The sequence below is a fragment of the Etheostoma cragini genome, chromosome 4 (assembly GCF_013103735.1).
Source record: "Etheostoma cragini isolate CJK2018 chromosome 4, CSU_Ecrag_1.0, whole genome shotgun sequence".
Lineage (NCBI taxonomy): Eukaryota > Metazoa > Chordata > Actinopteri > Perciformes > Percidae > Etheostoma > Etheostoma cragini.
In genome coordinates, this window is record NC_048410.1 from 16,779,628 (window position 1) to 16,806,668 (window position 27,041).

General features: G+C 39.5%; 5 protein-coding genes across 10 annotated transcripts; 2 read left to right on the forward strand and 3 right to left on the reverse strand.

Moving 5' to 3' along the window:
- Nucleotides 1-1,536: 1,536 nt before the first annotated feature.
- On the reverse strand, nt 1,537-8,582 carry LOC117942989 (twinfilin-2). Its single transcript, XM_034868838.1, has 9 exons — nt 8,137-8,582; nt 4,856-5,034; nt 3,847-3,942; nt 3,651-3,755; nt 3,514-3,528; nt 3,235-3,360; nt 2,942-3,092; nt 2,391-2,512; nt 1,537-2,221 (listed from the first exon to the last, which is right to left on the reverse strand). Exons 1-9 carry the CDS (start codon nt 8,231-8,233, stop codon nt 2,054-2,056), a joined length of 1,059 nt encoding a protein of 352 aa, XP_034724729.1. The 5' UTR covers nt 8,234-8,582; the 3' UTR covers nt 1,537-2,053.
- An 849-nt stretch (nt 8,583-9,431) lies between these two features.
- On the reverse strand, nt 9,432-13,546 carry wdr82 (WD repeat domain 82). The gene is made up of 9 exons (XM_034868846.1): nt 13,151-13,546; nt 12,186-12,283; nt 11,423-11,489; nt 11,209-11,308; nt 10,971-11,087; nt 10,704-10,859; nt 10,331-10,400; nt 9,821-9,963; nt 9,432-9,656 (listed from the first exon to the last, which is right to left on the reverse strand). The coding sequence occupies exons 1-9, from the start codon at nt 13,309-13,311 to the stop codon at nt 9,627-9,629; spliced, it is 942 nt and encodes a 313-aa protein (XP_034724737.1). The 5' UTR covers nt 13,312-13,546; the 3' UTR covers nt 9,432-9,626.
- A 66-nt stretch (nt 13,547-13,612) lies between these two features.
- glyctk (glycerate kinase) lies at nt 13,613-17,417 on the forward strand. Of its 3 annotated transcripts, XM_034868815.1 has the most exons (6): nt 13,613-13,692; nt 13,880-13,968; nt 15,032-15,418; nt 15,514-15,665; nt 15,752-15,927; nt 16,022-17,417. In XM_034868815.1, exons 3-6 carry the CDS (start codon nt 15,063-15,065, stop codon nt 16,901-16,903), a joined length of 1,566 nt encoding a protein of 521 aa, XP_034724706.1. In that variant the 5' UTR covers nt 13,613-13,692; nt 13,880-13,968; nt 15,032-15,062; the 3' UTR covers nt 16,904-17,417. The 3 variants fall into 3 exon arrangements, with proteins under 3 accessions (XP_034724706.1, XP_034724705.1, XP_034724707.1); XM_034868814.1 differs by lacking the exon at nt 13,613-13,692 and having other exon boundaries at nt 13,795-13,957; XM_034868816.1 differs by lacking the exons at nt 13,613-13,692; nt 13,880-13,968 and adding an exon at nt 14,077-14,261.
- Nucleotides 17,418-17,772: 355 nt separating this feature from the next.
- On the reverse strand, nt 17,773-19,684 carry tcta (T cell leukemia translocation altered). Of its 2 annotated transcripts, XR_004656266.1 has the most exons (4): nt 19,300-19,684; nt 19,157-19,208; nt 18,149-18,813; nt 17,773-18,105 (listed from the first exon to the last, which is right to left on the reverse strand). XR_004656266.1 is itself a non-coding variant. In XM_034868874.1 (3 exons), exons 1-3 carry the CDS (start codon nt 19,508-19,510, stop codon nt 18,771-18,773), a joined length of 306 nt encoding a protein of 101 aa, XP_034724765.1. In that variant the 5' UTR covers nt 19,511-19,684; the 3' UTR covers nt 17,773-18,770. The 2 variants fall into 2 exon arrangements, 1 of the variants encoding a protein (XP_034724765.1); XM_034868874.1 differs by having other exon boundaries at nt 17,773-18,813.
- Nucleotides 19,685-20,653: 969 nt separating this feature from the next.
- mon1bb (MON1 secretory trafficking family member Bb) lies at nt 20,654-26,806 on the forward strand. 3 transcript variants are annotated; one of them, XM_034868812.1, is made up of 7 exons: nt 20,654-20,901; nt 21,357-21,431; nt 22,003-22,097; nt 22,197-22,787; nt 23,191-23,983; nt 24,719-24,866; nt 25,555-26,806. In XM_034868812.1, the coding sequence occupies exons 3-7, from the start codon at nt 22,019-22,021 to the stop codon at nt 25,780-25,782; spliced, it is 1,839 nt and encodes a 612-aa protein (XP_034724703.1). In that variant the 5' UTR covers nt 20,654-20,901; nt 21,357-21,431; nt 22,003-22,018; the 3' UTR covers nt 25,783-26,806. The 3 variants fall into 3 exon arrangements, with proteins under 3 accessions (XP_034724703.1, XP_034724704.1, XP_034724702.1); XM_034868813.1 differs by lacking the exon at nt 21,357-21,431 and having other exon boundaries at nt 20,832-20,901; XM_034868811.1 differs by lacking the exon at nt 20,654-20,901 and having other exon boundaries at nt 21,246-21,431.
- Nucleotides 26,807-27,041: the final 235 nt, after the last annotated feature.

Sequence of the window (27,041 nt, forward strand, 5' to 3'; positions counted from 1 at the left end):
TGCTGTACTACAATACATTAAGCGATGTTTCTAATGTATTTGTCTAATCTTTAAGCTGTTTAAATAAATGTCTAAATAAAATGTGAATCACTGTGATTATTTTGAAACAAATGCTTTTAATTGACTTCTACACATGACATGGTTTTAAATAACCATGTTTCCTTGCTTACTCCCACTTATTATGTCATTTAAGTTAAGCACTGTCATAAATTTGTAGCAATCTGTAAAACTTGCAACCTGAACTATTTCAGTAGCGAGTTTGGGTGTCCCGTTTTGGGGATTTGAAGGTTATTATTTGATTTAAACATTGGATTGGATTAAGTTTGTAATGCAAATTGTAAAAAATAAATAAAACATCACTGCTGTGTCAAGCACACCCCACTGACCGGACGTCATAAATTTGTGATAAACATTGGGTTTTGGTTATGTACCTATTAAAATCTTGAAATTTTAGGATGTGGGCTTAGAACATTATGATGTCTATTTTGATGCTCAGTTGTGTCTCATAAGTTGTTGCAGCAATTTTGGTTTGACACCATTTTTAAGAAAGATTTGTTACACAATTTTTTTACAACTCAAGAATTGATAAAAACGGTCAAGAATCAATCCAAAATGCCACATTAAGACACTAAGACGTTGAGGAACCCCATACATAAAGCCATGCCATGTTGGAGCATTATTTAGCTACCTTCCTGACAAGCTGGCATGATAGAATAATAAGAAATGCAACTAATTAGCTAAAGATTTCTTAGTCAATCGAGACCCTTATAGCGTTTTTCCACTGCGTGGTATCTACTCGACTCGCCTGGACTCGCCTTTTTTTGTTTTCCATTACGAAAAAAAAGTCCCTGGGACCTGCTACCAGGTACTTTTTTTAGTAGGTTCCAAGGAGGTTTTTTTAGGAGGTTCCAAGCGAGCTGAGGCGATAACAAAAGGTGACGTGAAAACCTGCAGATCACTGATTGGTCGGAGAGAATCATCACTTATCACTGCGTCATCAGCTAACAAGAGTGTTATACTGTTATACTGATTAAGAGAAAGCAGGCCTTCAACGTGTGGCCACACCATCAGTACCAGTCTGAAAAGCAACCTTTAGTTTGTAGTCCAGTTCATCGCAGGCTTTGCAGAAACATGGAAGAAGTTGACAATATCGACACAGCTGAGATACACAGACAAAATAACTTGGAAAAGTGGTTCTTCACTTAAATAGCTGTTAAGAGTTATGTAAAGTGATCTTCGTATCGAAGAATCTTAATTTGTTGTTTGATGACGTAGCCATGGTTGCAAAATTGTATCGTATTCTCCGACTACACCGCTGGAACAGGAGGATGGCTGAATGTAGGCTACAGCTGTTGGTCTAATTTAAAACCTCTTTAAAGGGAAATTGAATTATTATCCCATGTTTATCTCCACGTAACAGGCCACAAACAAGTCCATCCTAACCACGTAGAATATTTACAGATGTGTAACACGATGCTTTTCAATGCATTAAACATTGCATGCTGAGTAAAAGTACACAAATCTGTACCAAGAAGGTCTAATACCACAGTAAAAACATTTATTTGGAATTTCCTTTTATATTGTCTTACAAACATTATTAATACAAAACTTGTATTGAAGGCCAGACATGAGAACTGAAACATCTGACTTAGCATTTACAATTCATTACAAGTCTGTTATACTGTAAACTGCAGATCTAATTCTAAGTATGGAAGAACCAGACGGATTAGCTTCACAATAACAAGGCCATCTGTCTGGCTTTTAGCCTTTTTTTATTTATTTATTTTTTTAAATGGAGGAAGTTATCAATAAACATTGAGTGATTTTTGTTATGTTTACTTTGATATGTTATGTCTTTATGTTTGCTTTTGGGAGACACAGTTCATTTATCAGCAAATTCTCTTCAAAAACAAGTGTGTCTGCACACGAACAGCAGATGAAATCCATCACTGTGCTTGTTCCCCTGGGCCTGACAAGGTGTTAGTTAGTCATGTCCGGGGAAATGGGGAGGTTTGGATCTGCAGATTTGACTATGGGAGAAATGGGTCCACCTCTAGCTGTCCTGTATGGTCTCTCCTGTCCCCTTAATGAGGCGCTTGTGTCCCCTTTTTCCCGCAGGGCCCCGGGGCTTAGCGAAGGCCTGTTTGTGAGCGTGCTGCTTGGGATGGACCTCGTCATACAGAAACTCCTCAGTCAGTTCATCTCCGTTATCAATCTCCAACTGTACACAGATGAAAAGAAAGGAAACAAGCATGCGGGTGAATGAAACGTAGTACTCAGAATTTATAAGCTGAACATGAATCCCATTTATTAGTCAGCTTGAGGTCGTGCATAGAACCAGGGCGGAAACTGGTGTTGTATCATTTTCTATCCCAACATCCATCTGTTACCTTTTTAGCAATTTCTAAAGAGTAATCTTTCTCCACGCCCTCCAGTAGTCGACTCTTGCAGCTGGAATACAACATCCGCTCCTTAATGCTACAGCTGTATCCTGGCATGGAGTATATGAACACTGTAGACAGGTAAAAAGAAGAAGTCCATTTAGGAGAATTATAAGTAAATGTTGGCGTTAATATGTTGATGATGTACTATTGATCAGTGGTTTTAAACCTGGGGCAAAAACTCCCAAAAAGGGTCCCATGATTAATCTGGAGGTTGACTAGTAGAAATACTAGAAAACATTCTGTGAAATGCTGGATACTCTCACCTCTTGAAATGAAACAATGAGATAAGGAAAATCAATATTTGGAACTGCTCACAGCCCGTACACAACAAGGCCATTTTCTGTGATGACAAACAGACACAACCAACTATTGCTAAATTTCAAGGGGTCACTAGCCAAAACGGTTACTTTCTCTCTCTCTCTCTCTCTCTCTTTCTCTCTCTCTGTCTTGTACAGATGTGAAAAGAAGAGGTTTATCAGAGGGAATCAGTGACATACCAACAGATTCCAGGTAGTCTCCTTCGTGGGAGTGTTTGTAAAGGAAGAAGTGGTATCTGGGAGTGTCTTTGGGAACTCTGCGGGGCAATTCACGAGTTTCTGTCGGGTTTGAATGGACCAGCTCGATCGTCTCCTTCTCCACATCCAACCTCTGAAACACAGTAATTAGCCACAGTATACAAGAAGTGTTTTCTCAAAGTAAAACATGAGAAACTCAATATATCAACGCAGACACCAAACTGCTCCTGATTATTTATTTATTTCGTTAACCAATCCCATCTTTATTAACTCACCAGTTGTATGTAGTTGATGCGTTTTTGGGCAAGTTGCTTCAGGGCTCTTTTGGCTGTCTCCTGCAGTGGGAAAGCGAGGCCCTGGAGAGTCTGCTGCTTACTCTCCACATTGATCTCTGTCTTCACCTGCAGAGGGCAGCAATCACACACACACACACACACACATCTTTCTGTCACTCATTACAACCAATATGCAGTGTGTAATGTCATTTGCTTTTTGCTCATTCACCTCAAATTTCAATATCAAATATAAACACAGTAAATGATGCATCAACATACCTGTTTAACCCAACCCTAAAAAGAAAATTACAAAAAAACGTTACATTTCCAAAGTAAAATTACATTACAGACACGAGCAGACTTTGGCAGATGCAACGATGACACAACAACACTTGTGAGGCAGTTAGACCTCTCACCTCTGTGATTTTGATCCTCTGGAGCTCCTGCTCAGCTAATGTGAGCGGAGCAGGGCCTGAGCAGGATGACACATGATGCTGGTAGCCCAGCAAACAGATGTCCTCCTAGTGTCGCAAGCAAAATAAGAGGACACCTCTAACGCATGTCATTACAGCAACTCTCACAGTAAATTAAATGAATCTGAATATTTCTGACCTCAGCTGTGCCAAACATGTCATACTTCACATGGCCACCGCCAAACTCTTTCTTCACTGTGGCACGGGTGGCAGCGTACAACATCTTTTGTTTCACCTGCAACCATCAGAGGGGAATATGGTAACAATGTACAGTGCTGTATATACAGTGTACTGTTTGTATATACTGTGTGTTGCTGTCAGGTGGAAAGGCTTTTCAGTAAAGATTGAATATATTCAAGAAGGAATTGCTACAATTCTTAGAAACACCCAGTGGTGGAAGAAACATCAGATTTTTTACTCAAGTCAATTAACTAGTGTGTAAAAAATACTCAATTACAAGTAAAAGTCCTGTATTCAAAATCTTACTCTAGTAAAAGTACAAAAAGTATAAGCATTAAAATAGCAAAAATGAAAGCACTGACTATGCGAAATGGAGAATTTCTGAATTATATACATTATATTACTGGATTAAAATTAGGGATTCATTAAAGTGTACATCACTTTAATGTTTTAATGTTGCAGCTGATATAGATGGAACTAATTGAAATGACTTTATATACTACTGGGGATCTAAAACCATAGACATAATATATTATGTCTATGTCTAAAACAATAGGTCATAATTTATCAGTTGATTTATATTGTGTATTAAAATCTTTATGCCTGCAGTAACACACATTTTTATATTCCACCACTTGTAAACACCTTGAAAACCGAACACAAAGGTTTAATTTAGTATGGTCATCAATCTAAGAACAAGACTGGTTTTAACACTCCACTGATTTCACCCGTAACCCTGATGACATCATAACCCTGACGATGTTATCTTAGATTGTAGTATTGTAGTAAGTATTTTACACACAGGGGGGGGGGGTGGGGTTTGAAAGATGCAGGCACTCACCGGTACAGGTGGGGTCTCATGAAAGATGCAATTTGATTTTGACCATTCTTTTGATCACATTTCAGAAATATGTGTGTATGTTGCTTTAGTATGTGGTGCAGAATAAAGAATATGTGGTACGACATACTGGAGACTGATCAGGAGACCACGATATGAAGATCCACTCGTAGCCCTGTGCATTCTGGGAGTCGAGACGGTATAGGATGTAGCAGGGCTCCTGGTCGTCGAGGAGAGGAAGCAAGAAGTGATCATAATCCTGGTCCCAGCTCTTTTCCGGCTCTCTGAAGGACCCTAGCACCAGCTGCTCTGAAAACCAGACCGCTACTCATTACATACCTCACCGTCCCTATATGTAGCATGCCCTTTGCAGAGCACATTGACATGTACAGTAGAAGTTACACTATAGTCCACAGTCAAATAATGATTGACATGTAGGAGTATTATTAATTGTTGAGACAACCATTAATAGGATACACAACTTATCTGATTTAAAAAAAAAGTGATAACAGTCAAAACTTTACTCTCCATATGCCCAAGTCTATTACATTTTTACATCTGTTAACTAAATTATTTTCTTTTTTAAGTGCAAATGAGCTACATAGTTTAGCTATTCTGTGCTAAAGTGAAGTCACACTGATTGATATTTTAAACTTTTGGACACTTAAAGGGAGTCTTTTCTTTTTTTAACCTATACATGATGTCTACCAAGTCTCTCTACATTTTAAGTACAGTATTCATAGCATTCATCACATTCAAGTACAATACAAACAAAGTTAGTATATTTGATGTGGTGGCATTAAAACACAAATTTAAACTCCCAAACTGTTCTACATTGCACAAAAACAGTGTTGTTAACCTTTATCTTTTTAATTTGGTCAGGCAAACAACCAATTATTTTCACTATTGATTTTAATGCGGATTATTTGTCTCCATCAACCAATTAATGGATTGGTCTGTAAAATGTCAGAACATCTTGAAAAATGAGTTTCTTAAGTCCAAGCTGAAACCTTCACATATGGTTGTTTTGTCTGACCAAACAATGCCTGCATTTAAAAAATGGAGAAAAGCAGCAATATCTTTACTTTTGAGAAGCTAAAACTTAAAAAATGTGGGCCTTTTTGATTGATCCCGAGAACATTTAGCAACTGATCGATTCAATGTTTCAGCTCCACGGTCAAACAGCAACACAGTCTCATCAGTTGCCACTTGATGTGTAAATGAGTCTGAAAACCTCAACTTGGAGTCCATGGTGTCTCTCCGTTTGACTTAAAAGGATGAGGTTACATCTCTCAAAGAAGTTGAAAAAAACCTTTGTAAGTATATCAAAACTTTTATAGCTAGGAAATGACCAAACATATTGCTAAAGTCTGATGGCCTTGTGAGGTGCAGGGGATCTCCTGACCGTCTCTTGGGGCTTGTTGCTATTCTGAGACACAACACATTCCAGCTCTGCACCCACACATACTTTCCATTAGCTATTCTCTCTTAGTCCCTGTCTTTATAGGTCCATGTTAGTGTCCATGTTAGTATTACACTGTATGTAAATTACTCACTTCTGCTTTATTCCCTTCCAATTTAACACAGAAAAATGTTGAAATCATAAGCTATCACAGGACAGTTTGCTGATTGGAAACTAAGTGGCATACCAAAGCCAGCGGTGATGAAATCCACCAGAATGATCTTGTTTTTCTTTTGACATTGGAAAAACATGAGTGTCACCGGGCAGCCGCAAGCAACCGTGTCCCGTCACATGTTGCTTGAAATAGACAAGTGACGTTGGAAATATCATAGTGCTTTAGTAAGGAAGTAAAACCGGCCTGACACTCTTTCTGCTGGGAGACCGTTAGTCTTTGTAGCAGAAAACTCTGCTCTGTTGACATCAATACTTCAAATAGTTGATACGGTAGGCACAATCCACAAAGATAGCCCAAGAGTGCATCTATCATGAATCCAATTACAGCGTCAGATAGCAAAACAAGATGTAAACACAGGAACATAGCAGTCCCCCTCCATAATCTGCTACCTAGAGACCTATCGACTCGCTGATCCTTTTTCCCATGGACTGCTTTGCTGACACACTGGATGTATGTTCTCACACAGCTGTCCTCTATTTATAGAAGTCAGATAGTCTGTAGCAGTGGTTAGGCAACATTGTTCTTGGTTTGCAACCCCTTAATACAAAGTCACGTCTTCTTGTGATGAAGCAATTCTTTTTCTCACATGAAAACAATCTGAGAATTGAAAATGATTCTTCCATTAGGCTCCAGTTTGTGCATCTCCTGTGTTGCCATTATACTCGAGTCACAGAGCCAAGTATTTCTTTCAAACAAACAAACAAACCCTTTCTGCTGTTCTGAAGATATTACCACACTCCTCTCTATCCGGATGGCCAAATATTGTGTTTGCTGCACGACAACAATGAATTTAATTTAATTTATTGTTTTGTTTTTGTTTTTGTTTTTTTACAAATAAGTTCAACCTGAAGATAACATGTAGGCTTTCCAAATTTCAAAACTGGTACAATGGTATGTTGTTTTGAGCAGCAAACCACATGGTTAGAAGAGTTAAACAACCTTGTGTGTGTTTTTTTTTTTTTTTTTACAAAGATCACCATTACTTAATTTCTCACAAAAATCTCTGTAACTCAAATGTTATGATAAATAGAAAAGGCAAAACAAACTAAATTGAAGTGATTTCTGGTCATGTGAATACATTTTAGAGGGCTGAAGATGTAAAACTAATTTAACTTGAGAAGGAAAAAGGCATCTTCTTATATTAACGGATAATCTTGCATTTTATTATCCCTACCACGATAATCATCTTGTCATCATAAGAACAAAGTTTGCAGCTCATTAAAAAGGGACATGACTTGCTTCTTGATCCACGCAAAACACTCAAAAATCTTCTAAATAAACTTATTGAAAGCATGGAAACCTATGTATACATGTTTCTCTTACACAATCCCGAATACTTCTACCTCTATAAATCTTTCAAATGAGAATGAATAAATGCTCTTTGATTAAACTGTTCACAACTCATGTCCACATAAAGACCAAGTGTGATTAGTGATCACAAGTAGACATTTTAACAGGTCACAAACCAAAAACGTTTGCAACCCCTGTCAGAAAATTCATCCTTGAAGTAAGAACTTGTTTTCCAAGATAACACTGATTTGTTGAGTGTCAATGTGTCATGTGACATGGTCTGGACAGTTTACCAACAGATGGTGTGAGATATTATTTCTCAGATTTAAAGCAGTCCACCTGCCATAAGATAGAAATGAAACAAGTACTTTAAAAACACACATATTAAACCTATATCATGGCTGATTTAAAGCTTCCATCCCACTGAGGGCTGACTCATCCCTGTGTTTGACTTCTCCACTGTACACCATCCTGGATCACTCACCGTCTCGGATGCACACCTTGATGAGGCGCATCGCTCCACCTCTTGCCCTGGCCAGGAACTCCCTCAGCTCTGGCGTCACCACTAGTGCAAGAAACATGGCGGTTCAGCAGTCTCTTCCTCCCGCCAAGCACTGTAGCTGGGGTGTTAAGCGACAGAGAAAAAGCCTAACAGAGGGTTGAGCTCCACTGCACAAGGCCCAAATATTCAGTCCAGTCAAGAGAACCTTAAGTCCAAACAGAGGAGCCTGTTGAAAACGTCCTTTTACTTCAGATGGTGTGCCCCAGTAGAGTTCTGACTGCTGAAAAACACGATCGCAGAGAGCGTCTGGACTCGTTGAGAGTGTGTGACAGTGTGATAAGGGGCATCGCTAAAGTAACTAGGACAGTATCATGTGCACACAGACAGGGAACCTGATCACCTCTTCCAAATTTAGACTGTCCAGCCCTGGTTACTGGCCTATGACACCCCCACCACACACCAGGACCTGGAGGAGGAGACCATGACCTGCAAAACTAATTATGGTCTGTCCCAAGAACAATTCAAATCAGTTTATGAGAAAGTTACTAGTAAGATGTTATTTATAATATATGTGGCGCAGTCACCCCACTGAACTGTACTATTGTTTAAGTATTAACACACATTAATGAACTGCTCTCATCTTCTCATTAGTTGTATGTTTGAGCAAAAACCCAATATCTGACTGGTCATGAATTATAAATCACAATAATTTGGGCTGAGGTCAGGAAGCGCACAAAAGCAGCTGTTAAATATCTTATATAAAATGTTTGTTTTGGAAAGTTTACCCAACATATTGAACTTTGTTAATCTCAACTTACTTGACACATGACAACCGTGATGGTCAACAGGTTGTGTAAGATGTTTTTGCCGTCACAAATCACCTGGACATGGTGACAGCATTTTCCCAATCTCATGTCCACAGATATTAAATTACTATTTAATGAAAATTGATAGTACATTGACAACTAAAACTCGTAGGAAAGATAAACAAAGTCATATAAACAAGATACAAAACTCAATATCATCCTGGGTAATAACCCTAAAAATAATTTGTACTTTCAAACGTGATCCGTATTGCAACGATGCTACACAAAGTTTACCATCTTAAGGTTTCGCCATTTAAACTGACTTTCTAGACTGATAAAGGTGAATTAGGGTGATTCATAAAGAATAATAAAATAGCTGAATCAGATGCATATTTCTGGCCACACTGATCTGACCTGTGTAATATGCACGTTCACAAACCAAAACACAATAATAAGTTGACAAAACAAACATCTTACAAAGAAACAGTTTAATGTTAAATAGAAATATAAAAAAGAATGGACAAATGATCTATTTCTGCAAACTACTTATGTACAATTTGAATATAACGCTTCCTGTGTAATTTACAATGGAGCTGGCTGTGCTGAACCCTGCTGCTCACTTTGACTTTGGCCTTCAACAGAAGCCTTGCCTTCCCTTTGACGCAATCAGTCATCGATGGTCGGGAGCCAGAATGCCTAAAAGATTTAAAAAGAAAAAGAAAAAAAAAAAGCATTAATAATCTTTTATCACTTAAGAACCATTCCCCCAAAAATCTTAGATGACATGTTTACTACCTAGTGCAGCTTCCAAAGAAATCAATCAGAAATCTGCTTCAGTGATGCTTTTAGGCCCCACTCACCATGTTGGAGCAGGCACTTGCAAACGTCATGAACTTGGGGTTGAACTGCAGGCAGGTAATTGGTCCTGTGTGCTTCCCGTCTAATAAAGCCACCTTCATACCGCTCTCTGCATTCCACACATGGATTTTTCCATCTTCAGAGCCTGACATATATGCACAAAACAAAAACATGTTGAAAACATGACCAGCACGGTTATATAGAAAACTAAGTTTAAGAAGAAACCACCTTTGTTTGTGAAACATTTCATATCACGGCCTTCTGCAACATCCCTGGGCAGAGCAGAGATCTGTTTCTATTAATAGGGTAAATGTTTCCTCCGCAGCAGCACTAGGATTTAGGAAATCATTTTTGTACTTTGATCTAATTCTATTATTTGTTTGTCTATGTATGGCTTAAGTATAATTCAAAATCAATTGATTTAAGGCTTTTTATGGTTGTGATAAAGCTTCTTGAAAAGTAAATTATGTATGAATCCATTACCAACACGGAGAAAAATGAAAAAAACTTACCGATCATAACAAACTGAGAATCCGGGGTGAACGATGCCTCCAGTGTTACACATTTATTGTTGTTGTAACCCTGTGGTTGAATGAACAGCATCCATGAGCGACTGTTCTCTACACATTAGTACGGCAACAGTAGCTTATTGGCAAGTTTTTAATCCTCATTAAAAAAAACATTTAAAAAATCAACTTGAAAACTCAAACAATCCCATCACACTTTTAACGTGTTATTGAATGGGTGTGATTTGACTGTGTGAGGGTTTTTACAAACGTTTGTGCTTTTCACTGCAACACCGTTGTGTGAACAGATGTCAAATCTGTCTTTGTTTTTTTCTTTTATAAGTAATAAATATTTTCAAACATTGTGCGTCTCACTTACCCCAAAGGAATGTAACACGGCACCCTTAAAAGCATCTAAGACACGAAGGGCTCCACCATTAGTAGAAAGAAGAATGAGTTTTCCATCATTGCTAAACTTGAGTCCTGTCCACTCACACGTCCGGTCATACTGAAGCTTGAAGGTTGCAAAAGGACCCTGTTGACGAGATGAGTCATATTTTTTTCTCCTATTAAATTAAAGCTGTTTCTTTCAAATATTAGACAAACACACATCATGAATGGTTTCTCACACACTAACACTTTTTACCTTGTCAAACGACCGCAGATCATAAAGTTTAACCATCTCTGAATTAATTCCTGCAGCGAATATTAGACCCTCTGGATCAAAAGAGCACACCGGCTTCCCCTGCAGGTGCATCAAACCCTAAAATGGATACATGACAAGAGAAGGTCAATATCCGCTATATCCCGTGTGTACATTTTTATTTGACTGCAACACCATTGGATGGTCACCAATTTACTAAAACAATCAAACAGAGAATTACCTGACAGTTAGGCGACCGCAAATCCCACAGTCTGATTGTTTTATCTAATGAGCCAGATATAAATGTGTCATCCACAGGAGACATGGAGAGGGACGTCACTCTGGTCACACATTACAAAAAGAAGAAGAGGAAAACATGAGAACAGAGCAACTTCCAACTCAACACTTTACATAATATCAAGGTACAGACAGACCAGCATATATCCAGTCCTCACCTTTTGTTATGCCCAGGAAAGTAGCGGATGTATTTGTTGTCGTGAAGGGACAGGTACCGGATAGTATCTTAAAGAACAATATCACAATAACAAAATGACAAAATGATACATTAAACATGACCAGAAACAGTAAGAAACAAGCAGGCAACCAAACATGAAGTTGATTACAGGCAGGTGTGATGAGTTGACTCAACCGTGGGCAAGGCAGTCACTTGTACAGTTAGCTCCTGTATGGGGCAGAATCACAGACCCTCAAACTGTACAAACAACTACCTCAGACCAAAGTGAGTAGAGTGTCCTACGATCCAGCAGCAGTCCATGGGTGGCATGTATACATCAACTACAGTTCAATTCATAAAAACACACTGCCCCCTACAGCTTATAATGTAGACAGAACTAATATGTAAAGGCACGATATTGTTTACAATTCAGATAATCCTGAATATTGTGATATATGATTTAAATGTTGTCTTCTCCTGCATCAGTAAAATAAATTCACTTCTCTGGATGCATTTGATCGACTAGCTGAGTGACATGCACATCAAATGTTTCTACTGCTATGGAGCTAAGTTCCCAGTATTAATGACTTTTCCCATTATTAATGATCACAAATCCAGTTTCATAACAAGGCAATAAGCACTGGGATATTTGATTCATAGATGAATTATTATTTTTGCAATATATCAACCATATTGAACACAACCTGATACATATTCATGCTACCAAACAACAACTAACAACAAGTATTTGTGCATCAACATACCATCGATTTTGTTGGAACTGTAGACCACAGTGTTTGCAGCATGTGTGTACCTGATCAGATCCACTCCATACTTTTTGCTGTAGAGAGTCCTCTTGGGTCTGCCATATATCAGATTATGAGAATATGAGGGGGGGGGGGGGGGGGGGGGGGAGGAGAGCATTAGAATCACTGAATGATATTAATCGGTGCAGACAATTAATCTAGTAGTATTTTTATAATTAGTCTATTGCTCTATTTCTTGTCATCCACAAAATTTCTGAAGACAATATACAGCCTCAAATGATCAGATAATTGCTTTTTCTTTGCTTACAATATTTCTGTTCTGACTACAACATATTAAGTCATTGATTTATAACCACTTGCTGATAAGAGTTTGGGATTTTAACCTGTATATCAGATCAATTCTGGATGCAACTAGCAATTGTGCTCATTATTGGTTACTTTTTTATTCATTAGATTATTCATAGATGAATTGATTGGTCTATAAAATGTCAGAAAGCAGTAAAAAAAAATCAAATTGCTTGTTTTGTCCACCCAAAACCCGAAGATATACAATTTACCATTAAATAAGAAAAGCGGCAAATGTTCACATTCACACACAACCTGAGTTTTATTTATGTTAGCTAAATTATTACTTAAAATCACTGATGGATCATTAGATATTGACGAGTTGGTAGCAGCTCTGTTCCACCCCTGCAAGGCTTCTTTTTTTAACCAACTCAAACATGACGTTACCTAACAATTACTAGCCTATTAACTCATAGATTAGGGCCTAACGTTATTTCTAAAACGATGGCTACAAAACGGACAGAGTTAACGTTAATGTTGCAGGAAGAAGACATTTTATATGTCCTACAATCCTGTTGAGCAGAATCGCAGAGCAGCAGGCCTCGCTAACTAGCATGGCAAGTAACGTTAGCTAACGTCAAAAACAATAGCGCAAAATGAACAGAAACCGCTCTTACTTTCCCTCTTGGCAGTCGTACAAGACTAAGGAATCGTCGTCGCTGCTGGAAATAATTGTTTCTCCATTTGAACTGAAATCGAAACAGTTAATTTTGTCTGAGTTTTCTCGAAACACCTTAGCAACTCTAAAGCTCCGCAGCACATTGTCCGTCAGCTTCATGATGGCCTCGGTCAGTTTGAGGGGAAGCAGGCCCTCGTTTTACTTCAAACCGGTAAGCCGATGTCAACAATTGTACTTTGGGTTTATATATATGAATTTATATGGTGCTACCAGTTATTTTTTTAAAGAAGTGTAGTTCAAAAACAGCGACGAAAGCCCGCCTGTAATACTTCCGATCCACGGGAGTATAGGTAACGAGGAGGGAGGGAAAAGCACCGCCTTCGCGACGTCGGTGACGCGCATTTCATCATCTGACACGAGCATTGGTCAGAAATCACGTTATGTGATAGTTATCGCGATATATGTGAAAGTTCACAGTTCAAAGTCAAAGAAATAACAGAAAATGTGTTATTCCAGTGAATTAACAATAAGGTGTTAAAAGTAAGAGTCAAGTTTAGTTATAGAATACTATATTATGTTACTCTTATATCCATCTGCATCTACTCTGCTTAGAAATATTCTGTATTTTTCTCGTCATTTGCCCGACGTATTAGCCGTTGCCCCTCCGGTCCAGCACTTTCTGTCACATTTGTATTGTCAGCCTGTTCTATTTTCTGTCAGCTTCTAGGTTTTTCTCCAGGAAGCTAAATGGACGCAGGAGAAATGAAGAAGAAAGTAACAGCCGGAGTTCTGTCCTTGCAGAAAGGAACGTCTGAGGTAGGTACAGCCTAACCAACTTTAACTGTTATGTCAACAGCTTTTTGTTCAGGTTTTGTCATTTTTGCATTTGTTAGCTGTGCAATTGTCTTCCAAGACGAATGCACAGCTGGATGATCAGTGGTTGGATCTGTCCTGTGGTCCATTCAAATCAATCATTACACACAGGGTACACAACTCCAGTCAGTCTCTGGTCACATTTCTGCTTCTTTGCCTGACTGCTGAGCTGGAGAGCCCCTAATAGGCTTCTACAGGAATCCAAAGGCTTTATATCCCATTTACAATCTTCACAGGTAGGCCGCCTCATGAAAGCCCAGTTTTTGAGGACATGTGTAACTGGCTTAGGATACCAGCTAGTATCTATGTAGGGTTTTGGTTGTATTTAAACAAAAGGAATGCAATGGCCTTAACACTTTATTTCCAGCCTTTAAAAGTAAGCTATACAGCCAACACATGAACAGATTATTAATTTATGTGAATAGAATAGGTCTAACAGCACTACACACGTGTCCTCCTGAAGTCTTCAGATTTATATCACGGGTAGGATTTTAACATAGCTACCAATCCGTGAAAGGACTGTAGAGTTTATCGACTTTAAACAATTGAATATAGGTTTCTAGCCACAGCCAATTCTTTTTGGCTCAGATTTATTACTTTACTGCAAATGTAACTTGCATTTTAATCTTCAGTGCACCAACTAGTAATTCAAGGTTTGCAACTACCTCACCTTGATATCATTTTACTTTTCAAAAGTACTCACCACCAAGTACAGCATTGACCTCTGACACTAACCATAAAAAACACAAGATATTGAATTTTGAGTCCTTGTTTCCATTTAGAATTGCAAAAATGTGAATTCTTCTGAGAAGGCTAATGTGCACAATGACAATGTGCTACAATACTACAGTTCACCTTCTGATTTTTCAACATTTACTTGGGAGGTAGACATGTCCTTCCCCAAATAAAAAGTCATTGTGAGTAACTGTAGGATATCTAACCTTTTCCTCTCTGCACATATATATGTGTTCTTTTTAAAATATGTTTTTTGTGGAAACTTCCTCAGGCAACTTCTGCTGTGACCCACTGAACTGTCCATGGCACGTGTTCTTTCCCTGTTTCGGCCTCAGCCTTTTCTGGCCGTGGTGAGCAGGAGAAAACCTACATTGTGCAAAATGTCAACGGACTCAAGGGCACGCGAGGTGTTTGCAGCTGCGGTGGAAGCTGTGCAGCCGGACACGGTGGTCCGGCAGAGTATAGAACGCAAGGAGGACTCGGTCATTATTAATGGTCACAAATTTACACTCAAACACAACCTTTACTTGGTGGGCTTTGGAAAAGCTGTACTGGGTATGGCTGCCGAGGCGGAGAGGATTGTGGGGGATCATTTAGTGAAAGGAGTAATAAGCGTGCCACATGGGATTCAGCGGATATTACAGCAGCATGGAAAAGAGTAAGCAAAAGCCTTAGGATGTAAACTTTTTAACAACTTTAAGTATTACATAATAAGTTTAAGCAGCATTTCAACATTTCTCACTTCCTTTACAGCCATCTCTTGTTAAAAGAAAACAGCCGCATCAGAGTAATGGAAGGAGCTAAACACAACTTGCCTGATGTCGATGCCCAGAAGGCAGCTGAAGCGATCAAGCAGTTAGCCAGTGAACTGACCGAGAAAGACCTGCTGCTGGTACTGATTTCCGGTAAAATATATATTCATTCATTTTTCTTTACAAAACCATACCTTGAAATGTAAATCTTTAATACAAGGTGGTGAATCTGTGTCTAGGTGGAGGCTCTGCGTTATTACCTGCACCCATCCCACCAATCTCATTGCAAGAGAAACACGATGTCACCCGCAAACTTGCAGGTGCCGGTGCCACTATTCAAGAGCTGAACACTGTGCGGCGTGCCCTGTCTTTCTTAAAGGGTGGAGGGCTTGCACATTATGCTCACCCTGCCCAGGTAACATACTTTTCTTTAATTACTGTAGCTTTTTGTTGTAGAGAATAAGTTGTTCTAGCATGTTATCATCACTCCTCTAATACTTTTTGCACAGGTGGTTTCACTGATACTGTCCGATGTAATTGGGGACCCTGTGGACTTGATAGCCAGCGGCCCCACAGTGTGGAGCGAGGTGTGGCCTGAAGAAGTTTTATCAGTCCTTGAACGTTACAAGCTGTTGAACTCTCTACCAGCCTCAGTAAAGGATGTCCTCGGAAGACCACGTCCCAGGTGGAGGGAGAATAAAGATGAATCCAATACATCAGGACATGTTCTCAACGCTGTGATTGGCTCCAACAGCCTAGCCCTGAAGTGTGCAGGTCGCCGTGCCCGAGAGTTAGGTTTCCGCCCTCTTGTGCTGGCACCAGGAGTGTGTGGCGATGTAAAGTCAGTCTCTAGACTATACGGCCTCCTGGCCCGCTTTGCCTGTTCTCAAGAGGAACCTCCTCCAGAGATTGCCGCTGAGCTGCTGAAGCTGGGGCCTGAAGTAGGTGTGGAGAGCTGGGACCTCTGCCGTACCATGCAGGTCTTGGGTGAAGGGCGTACAGAAGGATGGGGTTCCACATGTCTCTTAGCTGGAGGTGAGCCCACTGTGGAGCTGACAGGCAACGGTCGAGGTGGTCGAAATCAGGAGCTGGCTCTGCGAGTGGGACTGGAGCTGAGAGGCCTGAAGCTTCCGCCTAATGGCCCTGTCTTCCTGAGTGGTGGAACTGATGGTCAGGATGGACCCACTGAGGCAGCAGGAGCCATCACTGATTGGGGGGTGTATGAAGAGGCACAAGCAAAGGGGCTGGACATCGACAATTTCCTTACCAACAATGATTCTTACACATTTTTTACACGTCTTTCTGCTGGGCAGCGCTTACTTGTACCTGGCCTAACCTGCACCAATGTGATGGATGTGCACATGCTACTTATCCCACCAATTCCCCAATAACATGATAATTCCAAAGCACAAACAATAAATGATCTAAGTCCAGTGGATCTGGATTAATAAAGTACTTTATCAGTCTATCTACCTTGGAATTGTAGTACTCTTATTTAACTCTAGCCAAACATGTTTGGCCTATACCTGTGAAACCCTTTCTGAACCCGTCATGAAAGCAAGACTGGTATTGCTATATTAAATGCTAACAACCACAAAATATAAGATAGGAGTGAAATACAAAAAGGTTTTCTCTTCAGCTGTTACCCAGGAACAATAAGCTCTTAAATAGTAAATCTTTTGAAATTCACTGCAAAATCTTTTTTGTGCAAACCAGCTCTAGCGAGTAGAGACATAAATGACATCAGTATTTAACAAAAAAAAACATTTATCAATCAAGCTATTTAAACAAAACTTTAATTTGTATGAAAGGGAAAGTCTCTTTATGTACCTAAATTTTGCTGATGGTTTTGTTGTTTAGTTCATTTGACAAGGACTACGTACATTACATATTTCTCTAAATACACACTGCAGTGCATTGCATTGTCTTGTACTACCAACTAGACAAAGACAGCCATTATAACCGCATTAGAACTGTAAGGTGGCTCATAGAATGCAAAAGTATTTAACCCCTCTTTGACTTTTTCATATTTTTCACATTAAATCTCAGTTAACTACCTTTTTTTTGACACATTAATAAGAAACTGTCAAACTAAAACAAACTAATGAGCACAAATATATAAAAATATCAAACCTCAAGCGTCAATGTATTTTGTTGCGTTCATTTTACCCTTACCTACCATGAAAAGCCACTATGGCCTGTTGTACAAAAGCACCCCCAGTAAGTGGGATCATGCTTCATTATGCAAGTCCCCCCCCCACCCAGTAGTTGTATAGCCACAACTGGTGAAGCATCCTGGAAAAATATGTATAAACAGTGTATCACTGTTCTTCAACCACAGTGACAGTGCCAAATGCACCACCCTCATCAATTTGCAGTGCCTTGGCTTTTTTATTTAGCCTTACCTAATTTTTTTAAACTTTGTTTTTGATGTCTTAAGAATGTTCCTTCGTCTTCATGATTTAGTTTTTTACCAAGAAATGGATTTACCAGCTGATGGTCCTTTCGGATACATAGTGTAAAATGATCTGTCACAACTTGATTACACACAGATGGTTTTCATTCAAAGTGTGCAAATGAGGTGTGTCATTAACTGGGTGAATTGTGTTTGTTTCATACATTCTGTATTTTATAACTGAACCTAATTTTGATTTGTTATAAAGATTTGTTTTCACTTGAACACAAGAGATTGCTGTGAGTCGATGTTAAAACAGGACAAAGTCAAATGGGGGGTGAATACTCTAGACAGGCACTCTCATTATGATGCATTAGGTTCAAATAATGCTCCTTATATGTTATAGAAAAACATAGTGGTTAAAATTGCACACAAAAATCTGGGAAGATGAAAGATATGAACTGATTTTCATGAATCTGTAATTCAAAAAACTTGATAAATACTTTCTATTGTTCCTTTCATCATTCAAATCAAGTCTCAATTCTTTTGCTCATGGTCAGAATGGAACATTTGTATGTGTGCTATCATCACAGTGTTCTTAAAGCAGCCTTCATTTACACACAAACCCATCAATTGTTGTCACATTTGTACTGAAGCCTCTTGGGGGGCGGGAGGGGGATCAAAGCAAAAATGAGTATGTATGTGGAGTAAAGTTCTGCTCAATGAAGAATGTTGACAAGCCAAAATAAATATCTCACATTACAAGTTGATTTAGTGGATATCAGCATGACACTGTTGGTATGCATAACACAGGAGTCCAGCTCTCATTCGGATTGAATCCAAAGTCCAACACCATTGTCCTGTTAATCTCGATGAGTCTTGGGGGGATCTCCTGCTTTACTTTCCCTGCAAGAATAAAAGAATGTTATTCCTTAAAAGTTTAAGTTTGAGTATGTTAAAACCTCTAGAATGCAATTGTACATATTTCACCCCACCACCATCTTTGATGTGTTTACAATACATGTAGCAACAGCTTCAGTTGAGAGAACATAATACACTATATCCATTCAAGTGAAGTCAGTTTAACTATAAGCAACTTTTAGTTGCTCAGGGAAAAAAACATTTGGCAAAGATCCTAAAACTAGCTTTTGCCGTTTTGTGGTGGTCTATCCTAACTGAAGTTTTAGAGCACCAGACAGTGTGAGAATAATCTACCTGTTTGAAGCGACATGGATGCTCGGAAACCTACCATCCACTCAGGTGAGGGGCTGTATCAGGTGTGCCCCCGTTCTGTCCAGTCCCTGAACATAAACACCAACAGACGTATAAAGCCAACGAGACAGGCACTAGTTTAGCAAGTAATAAAGGCCGATAAGCTCGAAGAAAACTTACCTTGTCGATAATACATATCGTTGACTGTATTCCCGTATACTTTCCATGCAAAGTGAATTGCGATAAGACTAAAAATTAACCAGCTGAGTAAGATTTTGAATATGGAGACTCTCATATCGTTGGCGAGCCAATCGTCAACGAATTCGGACAGGAACGACAAGCAGCTGTCACCGATGCGGGACAAAAACTCAAAATCCCACGGTTCCTCCATAGTGTCTGGTTATTCAGTTTGTGTGAAATCAATAGGTTAAACTCTTCATCCGATTGATAAATTAAAAAACATCGTTTTGGCTATGTTACGTTAGCACATGACATCCTGGTCGCCATCTCTACCGTTAGCAAATTTGCGTTTCCCTAAGATGGCGAAGCCATGGCAAAGGGATGGCCGGCCCTATTCTCCCTCTGATTGGCTAGTACGATAGCTACCTAGTCCTCGTTGCCTTCGTTGGTTGGTTAGATTTAGGCAAGAGACGTAGGATTGGTTTGGATAAGAAGGTCAGGGTAAGCCAATAAGAGGTAGAGGAAGGCCAAGTAGGGCGGGGCTTGCCTTGGCAATCTTAGGGGGGAAAAGCATCTTCATATGTCTATGGGAAAAAGACTCACCTGAGTATGATCAGGTGCAGTTTGATGTTGAAGTCGCACAGCCCTGCTAGCTCGCCATGTTAAACTTCCTTTTACATTACATAGAGGAGTATCACACTATAAATGTAATAAGTATTTAAACCAAATTGTATTTACATAAATGGAAGTTGTAAAAAAAATAAGCCAAGCTTTTTGGAGCTGGGTGCCAATAATGAACAATAATTTTTTTTCTCCATTTCTACCTGTAAACAAAAAAGCTATTAGATCATATATGACCTTTGTAAGCTTAACTTAATATTAGTACTACGGTTTTTTTGCTTGTTTTTTTTTGTAACCCGGGTTACTAAAGGAAGATATGGGCCCCTGGCTCGTTTAGAACGAACTATTATAAGATGTACAGGATGTTGTTTCCTACTGTATGTCCACATTCTTCGAAAAAAGATCAACGTCCTTCTAATAAATATAGCTTATATATTTTTCTGTTGTTAAACAACATATTACATTATTAATATCAATTATCTCTGTGTCTACAATAAATCCCACTTTTGAGTATTTCAGTTGTGTTACTAAAAATGTATGCTAGTAATACACTGTTTTACTCTACCTATAAAAATGGTAAACTGGTTAGCTAACTTAGCTCGTATTTGGAAACTCAGCAATAGTGTCCTCTACGCAAACCATAGGGACACTACCTAAACGTTACTTTTGAACTGGTATCCAACAGCGGGTTGGATATTCAGCTATATTTTGGAATTGATAAGTCTTGGCTGGGCGACGCTAAAGTTTAAATCATAGACTGTATGTTATTCATTTTAACAGTCTATGGTTTAAATCCAGCATTCTCACACTACCTGCAACAGTCCGAGGCAGTGGCTAAAATAGTGCAGTCTGAAAATGTTGGATTAAAACGTTTGTCTCGCCCCGGGAAAACATTTTATCGACCCGGACATACGGGAAACCTCTGTCAGACGACCAAAATGCTACTCTCGGTACTGAAGGTAACCCGCTGCTGGCTAACAGGTGAAAAAAATAACGTATTTGATTGTATCCCTAGGATTTTTGTAGCAAACGCTATGAGACCACAGAGTAACGCTAGCGTACGGAGCGCTATGGCGCTAAGGGCACAAGTGTGACTAGTTACATATCTAAAGTAAGCCTAGTGACTAGTTCAACATGTCTTTGAAAGGGACGAACACGTTGTGTAGTCTAGATGTTGATGTTTTCTAGTGATGGTATTCTTCTTTATGGTTTATATGCTGTTGGCAAACCAATTTAAAGGTGCATTACCGCCGCCAACTGGACTGGATTGTGGTGACGTACGTACCTAAGTACCTAGCTACAGTCTACGTTAGCGCAGTGGGCGGGGCTAATGTTGACAGCGAGCAGTCCGATTGGATAGTATAGCATGTCATCAGAGATTCCGGATGTCTGCTGTCGTATCCGAAAATTTGTTTTCTGTTTCTCATTCTTGACAGTTGCCGGGCTGCTGATGAAAGTTGATGTAGCAAATTAGCTAGATATTCGACCCGACGTTTCGACGGTACAAAAACGTAAGTTTTATTCTTTGTCATTTACTGTATAATGTTAGCTGGCCACAATTGCATGCATTTTCACTATTACGACAAGGCCATGAAATTGATCTGTGTGTCGCTTGCTAGCAGGCAATGTTAGCCATGTAACTACAGCCAGCATTTACTGAGTTGCATCGGAATTCACAGTCAATTATTAATTATAAAGAAAAAGTAAGCTTTCTCGACGGTGAACAGGTAAGCAGGTAAGTTCATATGAGCTGTAAAAGTAAGTTAAACAAACATTAGTTCTCTAGTTAGTTCTGGCGGTCAAAAAACAGTTCGTCTCTCCGTCTAGTCGACCGTGTATCTACAGTGTAACATTAGCCAGGTTGCTGGAAGTTGCGATCAGAGTTAAATTCTTGGAGTTGTGGTTTTCTGTAACCAGTTTTCATCTGTAATCATGTGATCTGACCATAGCGTCCGTATGACTGCTCCTATTCATAAGAGATTGAGATGCATGCTTTGTTCAGCTTCAACTACTGAAATACATTAGTTATAAATCTGTTTATGCTGAATTGTTTGGTTGTATTATTATTATGTAAATCTTCAGTGACTGGGATGGTATCATGGAGAGAGACAATCATCAAGAAGGAGAGGAACAGGGAGTAAAGATTGGCGATCCACCTTGTGAGAGCAATCCCCCTGGTAAATTATTCAATCTTTTATTAAAGCAATTCACATTTTTCGCTCACAGTTACAATTTTGTTTATCATTCATTTCATAATTTAATTGTTTTCATTTCAGCTGAAACGTTGGCAACTTCTCTTTCCCTATTGGGGAATCACCTGTTCCCTGCTCCAGTGGAGCGTAAGGACAGAACCACTGTTAACAAAGAGGATTCTGAGGATTCACTCCTGTCAGATGTTATTGCAGAGGAGAAGAGTCTGGATGAAGAGCCCCATTCTGACCAGGTAACAAAGCTACAGCCTGAGGAGACAGACGACTCTGAGTGTCAGAACAGTGTGTCCACCCAGCTGTCTGACCGAGGAAGCGAGGATGCTGACAGTGGCCGGAGCGACTCGGGGGAGTTTGTTGTTACAATGTTGGCCAAGGCCAAGCTGGAGGAGCAAGGAATAGGTGTGAAGGGAAGATCCTCTCCCTTGTTGGAGCCAGGCACCCAAGAATATCCTGCTTTTATGTCTCATCGTGATGAGGATGTGACAGCTGACAGCTGGCGGCAGCACAGGAAGCATGTTTTTGTGCTAAGTGAAGCAGGTAAACCCATCTATTCCCGATACGGCAGTGAAGAGGCTCTTTCATCTACAATGGGAGTCATGATGGCGCTGGTTTCCTTTGTTCAAAGTGGAGATAATATCATCCGCTCAGTCTATTCAGGTGAGAACATTTTCACATAACCTTTGTGACATTGTAAATGTAGTTTTCTACTACGTAGTAACAGAAAGTGTAGACATTTTGGAAGATTGTGTGTTGGAGCGGACACTAGCTTTGTTTAGAGGACAAGTTAATTATTATTTATTGACAAAAAGTGCTGCACTGTTGAAAAATACAATGAGCAAAGAGAAGTTAGTGCATTTACACAATTCTTTGACTTTTACTTTGTATTAATTTGAAGTACACCATTTTTTTTCTAAAAATGCCTTAATTTCCATGTCCACAGCATGTCAGAAATGTTTTGAGTGCAGAGTTGTCGATCAATCGGGGCATTGTTAAAAGACATTCATCGTTACTTCCAGTATTGTCCTTAATATTTGCTGATGTCTTTTCTTCCTTCCATCAGAGGAGCACACCGTGGTGTTCTTACAGAAAGGGCCCCTAGTGCTGGTGTGTGTCTCTAGCAGTCGGCAGACCGAGCAGCAGCTGTGTGGAGAGCTCCTCTATGTGTACTATCAGATCATCAGCATGCTCACCCAGGCCAGCATATCCCGCATCTTTGAACACAAGAAAAACTACGACCTGAGGAGACTCCTTGCTGGCTCAGAAAAGATCCTGGATGGTCTTCTCAACCTTGTGGATTCAGACCCCAGCTTCCTGCTTGCAGCAGTACACTGCTTACCCTTAGCCTCCTCTCTCAGGGACTCTCTCAGCCAGATCCTGCAGAAAGCGATCACCCCCAACCTGGTTTTCTCCATCCTCATTGCTAAGAACCAGCTGCTCACCATCGTCCAAGAAAAGACGGTCATCGAGGACACCAGGCTGGAGCCCGCTGACATTCATCTCCTGCTCAACCTCATCGGGGCCTCCTCTGCCTTTCAGGCTGGGGAGATCTGGACTCCCATCTGCCTTCCCCTCTTTAATCCTGACTGTTACTTTTATGCATACATTTCTTACCTGGACCCTCCAGAATGCACTGTTTGCTTGCTGCTACTCTCAACAGACAAGGAGGCTTTCTACGCTGTAGCTGAGTGCAAAAGGAAGATAGAGGAGGCCATGATGGCTCAGAACTCCCTGAGCCTCATTAACAAAGTGCAGTCGTACAGCGTGAGCCAGGTGGGCGTCTCAGACCTCAGACACTTCATGTACAAGCCCTTTGACGTGCCAGACAACTACCGTCAGCTCACTCAGTTCACCAGGTGTGTGTGTGTGTGTGTACGTGTGTATGGGTGTGTGTGTACGTGTGTGTTTCATTTTGTGCTTTAAAATATTATACCACAAATTGCACTGCATGAACTGCAGGTTATAGATGTGTCTTTTGATAAAACAAATGTTTTATACAAAGGCCACGGCTTGTAGCCTGTGTTTATACCTGGTATACGAGGAAGTGTGAAAGCTCATTTCCTCCCAAGAAAAAAAAAAAAATACAGCTTAGTGTTATTTAAAAATGAAAGTTTCATGTTCAGAAGATGAGGGTTTTTGAAATGATCTTCCAGTTAAAAGGACAGAGAAAATAAAAATGGTAAGAAATTCAAATTGTCTTCCACTAATCCTGCCAACTCACTTCATTCAGCTTTTAATGAGCTGAAGTGAAAGCATTAGGTGTTTATTGCATAAGCCGGCAACCAATCGATACCATGAAAATGAAAGTGAAATCAAACAAGTAATCAAAGCTCTACACTTTAAAAATAAGAACACTTGTATTCACATAGCACTGTCCAGAATAAGGTTACAAAGTGCAGAAATACTGCTTTGTTAGGCTGTGCAAATTTGTCTCATCAATAAATAAAAAAATCTATAGTTTTAATGATGGGGGATATTCAGCACAATCGCCCTTTTGTATTTGTATATCACTCTATCTTTTGTTTATGTGAAACCTTTGTATCCCTTTTTTTGTCTGTGACCTTTACTCTACAATTTGTTGCAACATGTAGCCCAGAGATGGAGGCCCCGTACAGCAGTGAAGAGGAGAAAATGAGACTGTTGGACCTTTATCGTTACATGAACAGCCGCATCCACAGCACTTCACGACCCCTCAAGCTCATCTACCACGTCGCTGAGAGGGAAACTCTGCTGGCCTGGGTATGTTGTTTTGTTACTGATACATTACATCACTGTCAACGGATTACATCTGGATACTATCTTTGCGTGTCTTCAGTTATCTTTGAAACAAGGTTGTCTGAATATATTTTATGGATTTGTAAAGGAAACCTTTTTTTTTCTTCTTTTTTTTAACGTTTTTTTACTTTCTTGCGGAGAGTTAGAGGAGAATATTGATGTCACACTCTTATCTGTCCATTCAATATGATGCAGGAGACAGTTAGCTTAGCTTCAAGACTGGAAACAAAGGAGAAAGGCTCGCTGTTGTGGTTTTACGGAGGGTTATGTGCTGGATTATTTCTTGGCTACAAACAGTGACTATATGTACCTAACCTGTAAATGATTGTGCCTTAGAGGTGCTGGTATGTGGATTTGGTTACCTTTGGTCAAACCATGCCAGCTGTCCGTCCGTCCCCCCCCCCCCCCCCCCCCCCCCCCCCCCCCCCCCCGTTTCCAGTCTTTATGCTAAGTTAAGTTAGCTGGCTGCTGTCTGTAGCTTCACACATAATTAACCAATGTTGGACTATTAATCTTGTCATCTAACTAACAAACCATTAGAAATAAGAGTACTTTCCAAAATGTCAAACTATTCTTATAATCATGCAGACAGAGAGTGTTTGTTTCAGTTTCCTAAACAAAACACAACTAAAATGTCTTTTCTCTGCTCTAGGTCACAAGTAAATTTGAGCTGTACACCTGCTTCAGTCCCCTGGTGACAAAGGCCTGTGCTATTACTGCTATCACTAAGCTTCTAAGGTGGATTAAAAAGGAGGAGGACCGTCTTTTCATCAGATACCCCCCAAAGTATTCAACCACACCAAACCCCAGCAAGAGCTCTCGAGGTGGGAAATCTGACCAGCAAGACTCCACAGATAACGGCGTCGTATCTCTTCTATAGGACTCTCTGAGTGCTACAATAGTTGCTCCGCCTCATTCAACAATAGTTTGTACACTGGTTCCAAGATATGTTTCGAACCCTTTTGACACTTGTTGGAATGACATTGACTACTGGAATTAAACACTACAAAAGTTTTACAGTATTTAAGGAGGAATGAACGTTTTTAAAATGTTATTATTTCTTTACCTAACAAGAAAGCATGTCATTACATCACTGCTTTCAATTAGAAACAGTCAGGGCAAAACAGCATTAATATGTTTTAAATTGAACTGTGGTAGAAAATAATTGCAATGGTGTTTAAATGTTTTTATAATGTTTCATTACTGCAACAAGAGAGAAAATTTCATCACGGACAGTGAATGTATCCCACAAATATGCTATAACTTTTTCATTGCAGTAAGTCAATGAGTTAAATGAATTCAAGCTACCTTTTTCAGATTAGTTCTTAGATATAGATTTGTTGTATGATTTAAAAAATATCTCAATGTCACAAAACAGGATATGCAAGTAAATTTTGTTTTTGGGTTCAACTTAAACTGGAATAACTGAAACTGCCAGAACAGGGATGGGCTAACATGTGTCACACACGGTCATTACCTGGCAAATTTCCCTCCTATGGATTTGGTTACATATCCCTGTGAAAGAACTTGAAAACATAGTTGTATATCTCTCTAATGTTTCTATTTATCAGGTTTCAAGTATGTTACATTTTGTGCAGAAAAAAAGTAGGAAATCCCAGCCTGTTACACACTTCACTTGATCATTGTCATTGTTTTCATTGTGGTCTAGTTAGGCCAAGAAGACGCCACTGGGCACACGCAGTGTTTTCCTGCAGATACTTCTAGTACTTTATCAGTCAACACTTAATGTAGGGACTTCAGGCGACTTATCTTTTTGGATAATAGTTTTGTAAAGATGTTCTATAAACACTAGCCTCATCCTTGTGTCCTTTGAGGAATTTCCTGTCAATTCAAGTCTTAAGAGTATGCCTATAGTATTATAAAATAAATCCCAGTTTGCACAAGTCTACATTTGTTCTGATTAAGTAGAGATCTTATGACTAAGCTTAATTTATTATCTACCAGAAAATGACAAATTAACATTACAGCACGTAACGCTTGATTTTGTGGCTTTGGCACTTCTGTAATTATTTTGAGTTTCTTAATTCTAGGTATAACGGGACAGTTGGTTGACCTCCACTTAATTGCCTGTGTAATGTTAATTCTTTTAGACGGTGCATAGCAGGTGAGCTGAACTAT